The sequence below is a fragment of the Camelus bactrianus genome, chromosome 21, assembly GCF_048773025.1.
Source record: "Camelus bactrianus isolate YW-2024 breed Bactrian camel chromosome 21, ASM4877302v1, whole genome shotgun sequence".
Classification (NCBI taxonomy): Eukaryota; Metazoa; Chordata; class Mammalia; order Artiodactyla; family Camelidae; genus Camelus; species Camelus bactrianus.
In genome coordinates this window covers 11,942,645-11,954,999 of record NC_133559.1, presented here as the reverse complement: position 1 = coordinate 11,954,999, position 12,355 = coordinate 11,942,645, and the positions used below count along the sequence as shown (strand labels likewise).

Genomic DNA, 12,355 nt, shown 5'->3' with positions numbered 1-12,355 from the left:
CCGGCTCTTAACGAAGATTCGTAGCTCTCCGTCTCAGGCCGGTTTAGAGGACTTGCTGATTTTCTTGTACGTTTGGTCTCTGCCCTCGCGTCCCTTAGCTGGCGTCTACCAGAATTTGCGAAGATTTCCCAGAATTGTCGCTGATTCAGGCTCTTCGGTCTACATTTTACCTACGTGTATACAAATTTTGTTTCGCACCACCAAACGGAGGACTAGCCCAGATTCTTCACTGCCCACTTCTCGGTCTAGTTTCACTCCCTCTCCCTTCCAGGTGGAACTAAAAACGTCTTGGTAGGGCTCCTGAGACACCCAGGGAAAAAGATACTTTGGGTTCCCTGCCATTGTAAAGTGAACCTTCTCTAATACAGAGGTGCAGTGCGCAAATTGAGATCCGTAGGGGAGTGAACCTCACAAATCAGGATTCCCAAGGGCTGGGAGCCTCCTCTAACCACCTCAGTTAGCTTTTGCCCCACAATTCCTGGCCTTTGAGCTGCTGCATGAACTAGACGCCCACTAACCAAAGACAACTCTCCCTTGTTTCTTGTTTCTATGTGGGTGATACCCACTGCCAGAAGAACCTTGGGGGTGGGGGTGAGGAAAACTCGCTTTGATTTATATACATAAAAACAGTTTTGAGAAACCTAAGCACAGCAACCAGAGCGCTTACAACTTAACAGAGAAAACAAGCAAGTGAGAAAGGAACGAAAGGGAGCAAAAGTTCTTGAGTCTCTTTTGAAGAGGGAAGAGGAGGAGGAGTGAAGGAGACAGCCCAGAGCAACTCTTGTTCTACAATAAAACATTCATTACATTAATATTCAGATCTTATTTATATTTAGCATTCCTGCACTTTTCCTTTCAGGACTTAAATAGCACAGATTCACTTACTTCTGCATCAAGTGAAAATGATATTTTGCATTTCTATAATGCTGGCAAAGAAAGCACTTTAATAGACTTCTAGATTGGAAAGGACCTTAGAGGCTCTCCAACTGGATTTTCTATCCTGTGGATGGAACTCCTCTGCAACACTGCTGACAGCTGAGCTTCAAGACTCTGCTCTAACACATTCAGTAATGAGTACCTCAAAAAACAAGTTTCATTGACTAAAAACTCAGTCATTAGAAAGTTGTTACATTACATACAGTTTTCTGCCATTGATTCTTTCCAGTCATTGATCCTACTTTGGCCCTCTGAAGCTTCACATTAACAAATCCAATGAATACCTCTTTCACTAAATGCTTTAGTTTCACTTAACATGTGTATTGACTTTTTCCCAGAGTCTGTAGAAGGGGATTCAAAGATACATACGTGTATGTTGTCCTCCAGAAGCCTTAGGTAGATAAAAAAAAAAAGTAGCACATAGATAAAGAAAGAAATACAACAAAGAAAGTAGCAGCCCTTGAAAGGGGTATAGGTTAAAGGGGTGGTAGATGAAAGGAGAAAGTGATTACTTGTAACTGGGGAGACAGGGTTAGGCAGGAATGTTGACTACAACATCCTATAAACATTTATTGATGATGATTTTGCCTGTGGAGTTTATGATCAAGCCTCCTATTTAGAGCTCCACAACCCAAATCCAATACTAATCGCTAAATCCACCAAGACTGTGGTATAAGGAGATGCCAGGAAGGTACCAGGAGCCCACAGCTTTACAGGTGAGCCTGTGGTGGTCCCAAAGCAGGAATGAACATTGACCTTTCCCTTCAGTTAACCTCTACAGCCTGTAATTGATGGAAATGAATCATATTAAAATTCAAACCAAGGGTTAAGGCAAGCCCCTTACCACCAGGACTTATCTTAAAAATAAGCAGAAGGGAGAAGCAGGGTCTAGTCCAGGCCTGAGGTGAAAGAAGGGATGGGGAAGAGGTGTAAGAAGGGATGGGGAAGAGGGAAAATCATTCCAGATAGGAGTCTGAGAGGTTCAGCGAAAAGCTAAATTATTTCAGATGATCCCAAGGAGAGAAACAAAGGTGGCAACAATCAGGAGATCTCTGATCTGAATGATTTTTCTGGCCAGATTTGTCTTAAAACTCTGCTCTGACCATGTAGACGTTCCCATTCCTAACCTCAAATACCACCCTAAAACCTTCAGGAAATTCTTATGATGTACCCACTTTAGTCTGTCATTTAAGGCTCTTCACAAACTGGCTTCAACTTTCTTGTACAGACTCCTTTTCTACAATGCCCCTTCAAGATCCCCCAAATCAAGTTAAAGCAGAGGACACCAGATCTGCCTTGAATATGCCCAATACTGTGCAAAATTAACCCCCAACACACACACTTGTTTGTCTCTTTGTCTTTGTTTTTTCTGTTCTATCTGCCTAGATACCTTCACTACTCATTTCTCCTTTTCAAAATGGCATGCATCCCTCAAGATGGATACACATCTAATATTGCCTTCTAGACATGACTCCCTCTTCCTCTGAACTTCATTTATTAAATGAAAGTTATTTTTGTATTTAATCTCTGTTACATAATATAATCTTCCTAATATAGCTCTGTGTGCCCTTCTTTATATTCTCAGCACTTTGTTCATCACTCTACTATATCAAGCATCATGGTTTATTGTATTTGCTTGTTAATGGGTTTGTCCTCTGATCCTCTCTGCCTCCCCAGACTAGATTTTGAACTCCTTGAAGGAGGATCTTAATTTTTATTCCTCTTTCCATTACCCACAAACCTGTGACTCTATATGTAGCTAGCACTCAATATAACTTTGTTGCTTTGCTCTAAACTGAAATGGGCTTAAACTGCAGCATGCGGCAGTGAAAAAATTCCTGAAAAAGAAGGAAACATCAGGGGATTCTTCCCTGGATATTTTCCCATGGAGAAAACTTCTTATCTGGGAAGAATCACCCAGGATGCAGGGAGATGGGGGGAAAAAAAAGACTCCCAAAGGACCTGGTCATCTCAGGAAGCCTATAATTCAGCCCATGGTAGTCAAGATAACAAGGAATGTCCTGTTTCCAAATTCTCTGGGGAAGACCTGCCTCTAGCTCCTAAGCTCTTGGGGAGCCACTTTCAGGTAAGGAGGCTAGGGAGGAAACTCTCTTCATAGCCTTAGGATTCAGGTTCCCCTGCCCATCTATCCCTCAGAGAAATGTGTTTGTGTCCTTTTTTCTGTCCCCCCCACCACCACCACATTCCAGCCTAGGGCAGGGGTAGGCCAACAGACACAAAGCCCTCAGTGTATGGGGTGGTATGTGTGCCCCCCCACTCCACCCAGAGGACACAATACCCGTTCTGCTTCCTGCACTCTGCCTCCCTCCCCACCACCTCTCAACTGCACATGCCAGGCTGCAATTGGTTACTAGCTCAGGACAGCCCCCTCATACTGGGGCCCCGGGGGATTTTAAGCGGGTTCCAGGAGCCCCCGCTCAGTTCCTTTTCCCCCACTCTCCCAACCCCGCAGACGCTCCAGGCCCCAGCCCCTGCCCCAGCTATGGCTCCTGGGGCTCCCTCGTCCAGCCCTAGTCCTGTCCTGGCTGCGCTACTCTTCTCCTCTTTGGGTAAGTGGAGTGACCACAGTCTGGGGTACCTGGGGCTCAGGTTGTCTCTCAGCAACCTTCCCATGGCCTTCACTGCACTCCCCACTGCAATCAAAGAAAGAGTGAGCAAGAGCAGGAATATATATATATATATGGTTTGGAGGGAGGCAGTAAAGGTAAAGGTACTCTGTGAAGGGAGAAGGTAAAAGAGTGTAGAGAGCTTCCCTGAGGTGGACCTGTCTGGAGCTAGGTTGGAAACTAGTAACATGCCGTCAGAGCCATGCTGAGGGCCTAGTAGGAAGCAATGTTAGAGCTTGATAAGAACACAGGTTCAGACGTTTCAGACATCTGGTTCTGGTCCCTACTCCTCCCCTAGTTGTGCAGGAGGTACCTAACCTTAGTTTCCCAGAAAAGTAGTCAGAGAAAGTGATCTAAGGAAGGAGCCCAAGATTTGTGGTCCCAACTCCTCAGATCCTTTTTCTCTTGGTGCCTCAGTTTCTCTCTGTGGATCAGTTACCCATTATGTGGATGAATGGGAGGTTCCAGGATATTCTAGAATCTTGTCCATCTAAAATTGTCTTCCACCTGAGTTGACCCGCTCCTTCTTTGCCACGTGGCAGATGTTGGGTGAGAAAGAGAAGTTCAGAGTAGAATTATTTGAATGGATCCTTCCCTTTTCCAAAATGCCCCGAAGCCTAATGCAATGGGTGAGCAGTAGGCAAATGGGGGACTGGGGAGCTGGTTAGAATGTCTGATTCTCTGTTGTCTCCTTGAGTCCTAAACTCAGAACCTAGACTCTTTTGGGCTGTACTGCACCATTCAGAGGTACTCTGAGAAAATGTTAAGGATAAGGAGTTGGAGAAGAGCATAGGGAGGGAAATGGGGAGAGGGAATCTTGGAGTATAAGGAGGAGAGTTCTGTCTCAGCACCTGACCCACTCATAGAATCATTGAACAGAGCTGAAGGGCAGTGGCTGAAATTTGAACAGGAGGAATAGAAGTTAGATCCAATGAATAACCTTCCTTGTTACATTTGGGATTCCCAAGAAGGCTCTAAGGCTGAATCCCAGGAGGTGAGTCACTGATATTGCATTCTAAGGTGGGGGATTTGGGACTATGGAGCCCAAGGGGGAGAGAAGGGGGGAGGTATGAACCCTCAGCATTGGTCAGACAATAGGTCTCTGTTTATTTGGTTGCTTCCTCCCCCTCCCATAGAACAAAAGGGTCTACAGTTGCCCCCAGCCAGGGCCAGCCCACACACATAATCCCTCTGGAATGGCTTTCCTTGTGTGGGTGAGTCTTGGGAGTGGCACTGGGCCAGAATGGCCAAGAGGAGGGTGAGGAGGGTCAAACCAGAACCACAGAGGGCTCACATGCAGAGTCATCTGAATTCTGGGCTTGGGGGTCCTGCTCTGCATCAGCTTCCCCTGAGTGGGGTATGAGTTCCTTCCCTCCCTGACCTGCCCACCCCACCCCCCACACAAGAGCAGCTGTATGGAAACCAGCAATGAAGACAGCTGGGCCAGGGAAGAAGACTTACTTTCTCCAGTGTCTTCTTCTTTTTTTTTTTTTTTTTTTTTTTTTTTGCAAGAAATTTGAGTTTGCCATACTGTGAAATACTATGCAGCTGTTAAAAATAAGATTGATCTCTATGAATCAACATGAAACACTCCCTCAGATACATATATTCTTAAGCAAAAAAAGAAGTAGAATATAATTCAATGTATGTTAAAAAGGAAAGCTCCACAGAACAAAACTATTTCTTACATGTACATGTATATATTGAGTTTGATACATAGAAAACGGTTACACATTAAACTGATAACATTGGTTATGTATGGGAGGGGACTAAAAGAAAGAAATTGGTTGGGGCATTTCAAGAAAGAATTTAGCTTTCTTTATTTCTATTGCTTGAATAGTTTAAGAAGAATGCTATATGTGTTATCTGTATAATTTATAATGTTTTAAAATTGTAAAGGTTACATCTAAGGGATAGCTTAAGAATTAGATACTGACCCAAAGGGAAAGTAAGACTTGGAGACAGAATCCAACTTCTAAAAATTGGAGAATTCTGTTACTGCTGATTTCATTTCCTCTATCAAACATGCTGAAGAGCTTGAGCCAACATGGTATTTCTATTCATTTATTCAATTAGTCCAGACTGACTTGGGCCTCAGTATTCATCATTTCTGCCCCAGTCTTTGCTATGGCCTGTGACTAAGCCTTGACTTCCTGTTGATCTCACTTCCTCTATATCCCTCATTGGGCTCACATGTGCATCTGTTTCCCTCTCTGTTTGCAGTGCTCTTCCCGGCCCAGGCCATTGTGGTTTACACAGATAGGGAGGTCCACGGTGCTGTGGGCTCCCAGGTGACCTTGCATTGCTCCTTCTGGTCCAGCGAGTGGGTCTCAGATGACATCTCCTTCACCTGGCGCTACCAACCTGAAGGTGGCCGGGATGCCATCTCGGTGAGTGCCTGGGAGAATCCTGGGATTGGATAACAGAAAGGGTGCTTCAGAGAACAACAGAAAAGAGATCTTGGGCTAAGGAAGGGGGAATCCTTTATGACCCATAACCCCAACTTTGGCAAGGTAAGTGGCAATCTTTGTCATCCTGACTAGGTCCTGTCGACACTAATGCCCCCTCCCCAGCACCATGCTCTCCATCCCAGAATCCCTCACTCTGAGGCTAAAGCTACATGCTTCTCCTCATTCCTCATAGATCTTTCACTATGCCAAGGGACAACCCTACATCGATGAGGTGGGGACCTTCAAAGAGCGCATCCAGTGGGTAGGAGACCCTTACTGGAAGGATGGTTCCATTGTCATACACAACCTGGACTATAGCGACAACGGCACTTTCACCTGTGACGTCAAAAACCCACCAGACATAGTGGGCAAGACCTCTCAGGTCACACTCTATGTCTTTGAAAAAGGTGTGAGAGGAAGTGGGACGGGGTAGGGGGAATGGGAGGCAGTTCAGAGAGGGGATCATGCCTCCCCGAGAGGCTGGGGGAAGGGGCAAAATGCCCGGGCTTATGCCCTTCTGGCACTGGGAGAGTGGGCAAAAGGCAGACTTGGTCGGAAAGTCTTACATTCCTCAACTGCAGGGAATAGGTGCGGAGCTAGGAACGAAAGATGCTTGTCCCTGCTCATTCCTCGACTTCTCTTCCTCCCCTCCTAGTGCCTACTAGGTATGGGGTAGTGCTGGGAGCTGTGATCGGGGGTGTCTTGGGGATAGTGCTATTGTCGCTGCTGCTTTTCTACCTGGTTCGGTACTGCTGGCTACGCAGGCAGGCGGCCCTGCAGAGGAGGCTCAGGTAAGGGGCGGAGCCTGACTCCCCTCCCCCACTCCGACTACTCCCCATCTGGGCACAGACTACTCTGGTGGGTGGGAGGGCCAAAGGGGAGAGGAAGCCTTGACTGCTCTGCCAGGGGTTCCGGAGGGGCCAAATCCGTTGCACCTCCCCGCCCCCCCCTTTCTCTGTAGTGCCATGGAGAAGGGGAAATTGCACAAGCCTTCGAAGGACTCGTCGAAGCGCGGCCGGCAGGTTAGAGGGACTTGGGGAGCCGCCTGGCAGCAGTTAGGCGGGGGGATGGGAACAGTCCAGCCCCACCAGATCGATGACTGATGTGTGCACCCCTCCCCACAGACGCCAGTGCTATATGCCATGCTGGACCACAGCAGAAGCACCAAAGCTGTCAGTGAGAAGAAGACTAAGGGGTTGGGGGAGTCTCGCAAGGATAAGAAATAGCGGTTAGCGGGCCGGGCGGGGGATCGGGGGCCAGGGGCAGAGGTCTCCAAAGGCGCTCGGGTGGTGGTCATCGAGATGGAGCTTCGAAAGGATGAGCAGAACTCGGAGCTCCGGCCTGCTGTCAAGTCCCCCAGCAGAACCAGCCTCAAGAACGCCCTCAAGAACATGATAGGCCTGGACTCAGAAAAGTGATCACCCCCCGCCCCCAGGCCCTGCCAGAGCAGGGGGACCTAGGCTCCTCCATCCCCTGTCTAGGTGCTTTCCTCCTTCGCTCCCCAGCCCTGCCCTGCCGGCACCTCCCTTTGAGATGTAAGTTTCATTCCAAAATTCATTCCCCAGGCACTTCATATTCTCTCCTGCCTTTACCCCTTGGCTTTCTGGGATCCCGGGGCCCCATCCTACCCTTCACCTGCCCCAAGGACTGCGTGTTTGGTGCCTGTTTCTCTGGCGCCGAGAAGAAAGGGACCTTGATACCCTGTGCCTCAATTCCAGGCCACCTGGTATCCCATCCCCTGCACCACCTAGCCTATCCCTCTGGCTCTTTTCTTTCTGACCTTCCCTCCCTTCCATCAGGTGGCCCAGTTCCCTGCTCTTTTGTCCCAGTTAACACCCAGATCACCCAGATCAAACTCTCCTTCAGGGTTTATTTAGATTGTTAGTTATTTTTTATTTTTTAATCCATTCTTGTTTGTTTGTTTGTTTGTTTATCTGTGCCTATGCTCCACCCTCCCCCCATGACTGAGTACCAATGACGTCATGTGGCTTTTGCAATTCCTTAACCCCCATCAAATCCTTAACTGAGTCTAGCAGAGGGGCCCCTGATCCTCAAACCTCAGCTATAGGAATGGTGCCCCCTGACCACTTTGGAGCACTATTCTGAGAGTCATGGGAAAGGAGACAGAGACAAAGGATCCTCATAGGTCAGGGGGCTGAGGAGGGGGGCACATGAGCCTAAGAAACAGCTTTTAAATAACCAAAGAGAAAGCAGAAAAAAACAAATGAGAGGTGGGGGGAGAGGGAAGAGGCTACACTCCCAGCCACAGGGGATTCTTAGGATTTTTCTACATTCTGTACATTTCTTCTCAAACCCCCAAATGTCCTTAAATGTTTAATAAACACTGACATTTCCAGAAGCTGCTGCCTCCATCTCCAATTTCCTCATTCTCCTGGGAACAATCCCTGTCCCTTATCCCATCCCTAACTTCCCACCTTCCCTATCCCTCTCCTCCCCAACCCATTCTCCTCCCCATCTGGTTTCAGTTGTTAAGAATTTAATTTTATAGTATGGGATTACATAGTATAGTGGAAAGAACTCTGAAATAGGTTCATAAGACAAATTCGTACATTCAGCAGATACCCAGTGAGTTCGTACTGTGTGCTAAACTGTGTGTCAGGCTCTGCATTTACATGGGTTATAACAGACTCCCTCTTCACCAAGATCTGAATCCTTAAAACGTCTCAGCCACTCACTAACTGTGTGATCCAGGGCTAGTTACTTGACTTAGGTGACCCTGTTTTAACATTTGTAAACAACTGAAATAATGATATCTGTACTGCTTAATTCCCGGGAGTTTTGTAAGAATCACATGCAATCCTGTGTATGGAAATCTTTGTAAACTATAAATTGATATACAACTAAGATATTAAGAATCAGTCCTTTTAAGAGGTTTCTTAATCTTGCCTAAAGGATTACACTTTATAAACTAGCACTAATCTCATTTACCCCTACAAACACATTCACATACAACTTTGTTTCCTTGGTGCGCTATTTTAGGTGTACTATTAATAACTTATCAGCTAGTTTGTGGGTATGCCAGTTTAGGCACACCATTAATATCCTGGAATCCTTAAATAATTGTGGAAAAACATACATGTGTCTTTTTCCTCTGGGAGTTACTGATGGTAGAAAAACAAGCTTCCCACAGTCATTTCTTTACCTTGGTAAGAGGTTAAAGATAAGATTTTTAACAGCAGATTTACCAAAATCCAGAGTGCTTCCATTTATTTCAAGGGATGTCTTCCACTTCTCTTAAAAGAAAGCTTAACCCAAATTAATTTAATTAAAAAACTAATAGATTCCACTAAGTAAATACAAATCAAAACTACAGTGAGATACCTACCATGTCACATCCATTAGGATGGCTACTATCAAAACCAAAACAAAACAAAGTGTTAACATGGATGTGGAGAAGTTGGAACCCTTGTGCACTGTCGGTGAGAGTGTAAAATGGTACTGCCCCTGTGGAAAGTATGAAGATTCCTCAAAAAGTTAAATATAAAATTACCATATGATCCAGCAGTTCCACTTCTGGGTATTTATCCAAAAAAATTAAAAGCAGTGTCTTGAAGAAATATTTGTACACCCTTGCTCATTGCAGCATTATTCACAATAGCTAAAATGTGGAAGCAACCCAAATTCCAACTGATGATTGGATAAAGAAAATGTGGTATATCTATACATACAATGGGATACTATTCAGATGTAAAGGGAAGGTATAGCTTAAGTGGTAGAGTGCATGCTTAGCATGCAGGAGGTCCTGGGTTCAATCCCCAGTACCTCCTCTAAAAATAAATAAACCTAGTTACCTCCTCCACCCCATGCCAACATAAAATAATTCAATATTCAACTGTAAAAAGAAAGAAAATTCTGATATATTCTACAACATGAACTTGAGGATGTTAAGCATTAGCAAGTGAAACAAGCCAGCCATTCAAAGACAAATCCTGTGTGATTCCACTGTATGAGGTTCTTAAGTAGTCATAATCATAGAGACAGAAAGTAGAAAGTAGTTGTCAGGAGCTGGGGAAATGGGAGAATGGGCATTTATTGTTTAATAGGTATAGAGTCAGTCTCAGTTTTACAAGATGAAGCGTTACAGAGATGGATAATGGTGATGGTTGCACAACATTATGAATGTACTTAATATCACTGAAATATATAGAATTTAAAAAGATTGAGGTAAATTTTATGTTAAGCGTATTTTACCACAATTTTTTTTAATTGGAAAATAAAAGCTAATAGAGTCTATATAGCTTTTTCAGGGTGGGAGAGGAAGCTTAGTCACAACTCAGTAAAGTTGGGAATATCAGGCGGTGCAGAATAGCTCAGTGGTAGAGGGCATGCTTAGCATGCACAAGGTCCTGGGTTCAAATGCCAGTACCTCCAATTAAAAAAAAAAAGTTGGGAATACCTAAGTAAAGATTAGATTATCAGTGGATCAGAATATAGAGTTGGGAAATGCAAGTAAGTGTGAGAACATATTATATCATAAAAATAACACTTCAGTTCAGTGATAAATGAATGGATTATTTAATAAGACATATTGATGCAATTGACTTTTATGTCTGGGAGAAAATAAAGTAAGATCTCACATCACATAGAAAAATAAAATCTAAATGTTAAGAAATAAAATACAAATATCAGAAGGAAATAAGAATTTTTGTTTAATCTTCAAATGGGAAAGCCTTTTAAACAAGACAGGAAATCCAGAAATCCTAAAGAGGTACATAAAATCTTGCACCCCTTTAATGGCAGAATATAAACAAAACCAAAAGGTAATCATGGAGAAAAATACAACACAAATGAATTATCTTTCTACACATAACAGGCTAACAACTCCTTTATTCGCATCTTCAGCTACTGTCCCATTTCTCAGGTTCCCTCTATAGCAAAACTTCTTAAGTAAGTCTGGGGCACTATTCTTCCATTTTCTCTTCAACTCACTCACTCCATCGCTCTACTGAAACTGCTCCTGTCAAAGGGCATCAACGATGTCCATTTAGCCAAATTTGAAGGTCACTTTTCAGTCCTCATCTTTTCAGCAGCATTTAACATTATTGGCCACTTCCTCTTTCTAATAACACTTTATCTCTTGGCTTCCTGGAAACACATTATTATGGATTTTCTCTTACCTATTTGAGAAATGTATGACAATTTTAAAGTAGAGATTGAAACAACCAGGAAGACATCTTTTGTTTGTCCCATGGGATGCGTGTTTGTTTATTCAAATTAAAGGTTCATTTGATTATCACAGAGCAACAATTATTTTGAACTGAATGTTGTTTTCCCCCTTTAGATGGGAACTGCATTCTCACTACTCTCACTTCCTTACCTGCCTGACTACTCTTAGCATGAATTTCCTGCTCTACATTAAAACAGCTAAGAAATTGGACATAGTGAACAATGAAATGTGAAAGTGAAGCTGGAGAAGGGAGGTTATAGTCAGACTACAACCCAGAGCTTCTTACAGTTCCTCGAACAGGCCAACAGTCCTGGTGTCCAGCTCTGGCTACATTAGTTACTCCTCAAACTCAGAGTCTCACTGAATATTCTGTTATCTAAAGACTAAATTGTGGAAGTTTACTTCCGACAGGGGTAACAGTGAAGGACAGTGGTGAAGGAAAATTCTCTCAGTGAAAAAAACAAAAACAAAAACAAAATCCTAAAAAGTTATACAAATGTAAGATTAACAAGTTTGATCTAATGAATAACATAGTGAAAATAGTTAACAATACTGTGTCATGTAATTGAATGCTGCTAAGAGAGTAGATCTTAGGCCTCTCGTTCCCTCACCTTCCCAGATGGCCTTCACTCTGTCTATGGAGTGTGTACATACTTTTACTTCAATCCTTCTCCCCCACCCCATGCCTTGTGGCCTCTCTGGCCTGGAGACGGCCTATACTCTGTCTATGCAGTGGGCATCTCTCTGAATAGATCTTTTACGAAAAAAAAAATGTAGATCTTAAATTTTCTCACCACAAAAAAGAAATGGTAACTACATGATAAGATGGAGGTGGTAGCTAATACTATGGTGGTAATCATTTTGTGATTTATAAATGTATCTAATAAGCAATTGTATATCTTAAACTGAACACAATATGTGTCAATTATAGCTCAATAAAGCAGCAGGGGAGGAAGGGAGTTATACCAAAATCTATGTTCTATATTCCTTCCCAGAAGACAGTTTTCATGTATAGAAATAAATGGGACATGCAAAGTTCTTTTGAGAAATTACTGCTAAAGAGCAGAGAGTGTCTTGTCCATTGAGCCAGGCTCCACTGAGATAGTGGAGTTTTCATTGTATCTCCTCCCTCCTGGTTAGTCACACTCAGGAAA

At 43.9% G+C, this 12,355-nt stretch overlaps 1 protein-coding gene across 1 annotated transcript; it reads left to right on the top strand.

Moving 5' to 3' along the window:
* Positions 1 to 3,349: 3,349 nt before the first annotated feature.
* On the top strand, positions 3,350 to 8,372 carry MPZ (myelin protein zero). Its single transcript, XM_010955704.3, has 6 exons — positions 3,350 to 3,506; positions 5,787 to 5,953; positions 6,207 to 6,420; positions 6,669 to 6,804; positions 6,975 to 7,035; positions 7,138 to 8,372. Exons 1-6 carry the CDS (start codon positions 3,440 to 3,442, stop codon positions 7,237 to 7,239), a joined length of 747 nt encoding a protein of 248 aa, XP_010954006.3. The 5' UTR covers positions 3,350 to 3,439; the 3' UTR covers positions 7,240 to 8,372.
* Positions 8,373 to 12,355: the final 3,983 nt, after the last annotated feature.

What these genes read in the sequence shown, in the direction of transcription:
- MPZ (XM_010955704.3), top strand. Translation starts at nt 3,440, where the DNA reads ATGGCTCCTGGGGCTCCCTCGTCCAGCCCTAGTCCTGTCCTGGCTGCG. An exon ending in GCTACTCTTCTCCTCTTTGG is followed by an intron (nt 3,507 to 5,786) that starts GTAAGTGGAGTG and finishes CTCTGTTTGCAG; the next exon opens with TGCTCTTCCCGGCCCAGGCC. An exon ending in ACTCTATGTCTTTGAAAAAG is followed by an intron (nt 6,421 to 6,668) that starts GTGTGAGAGGAA and finishes CTCCCCTCCTAG; the next exon opens with TGCCTACTAGGTATGGGGTA.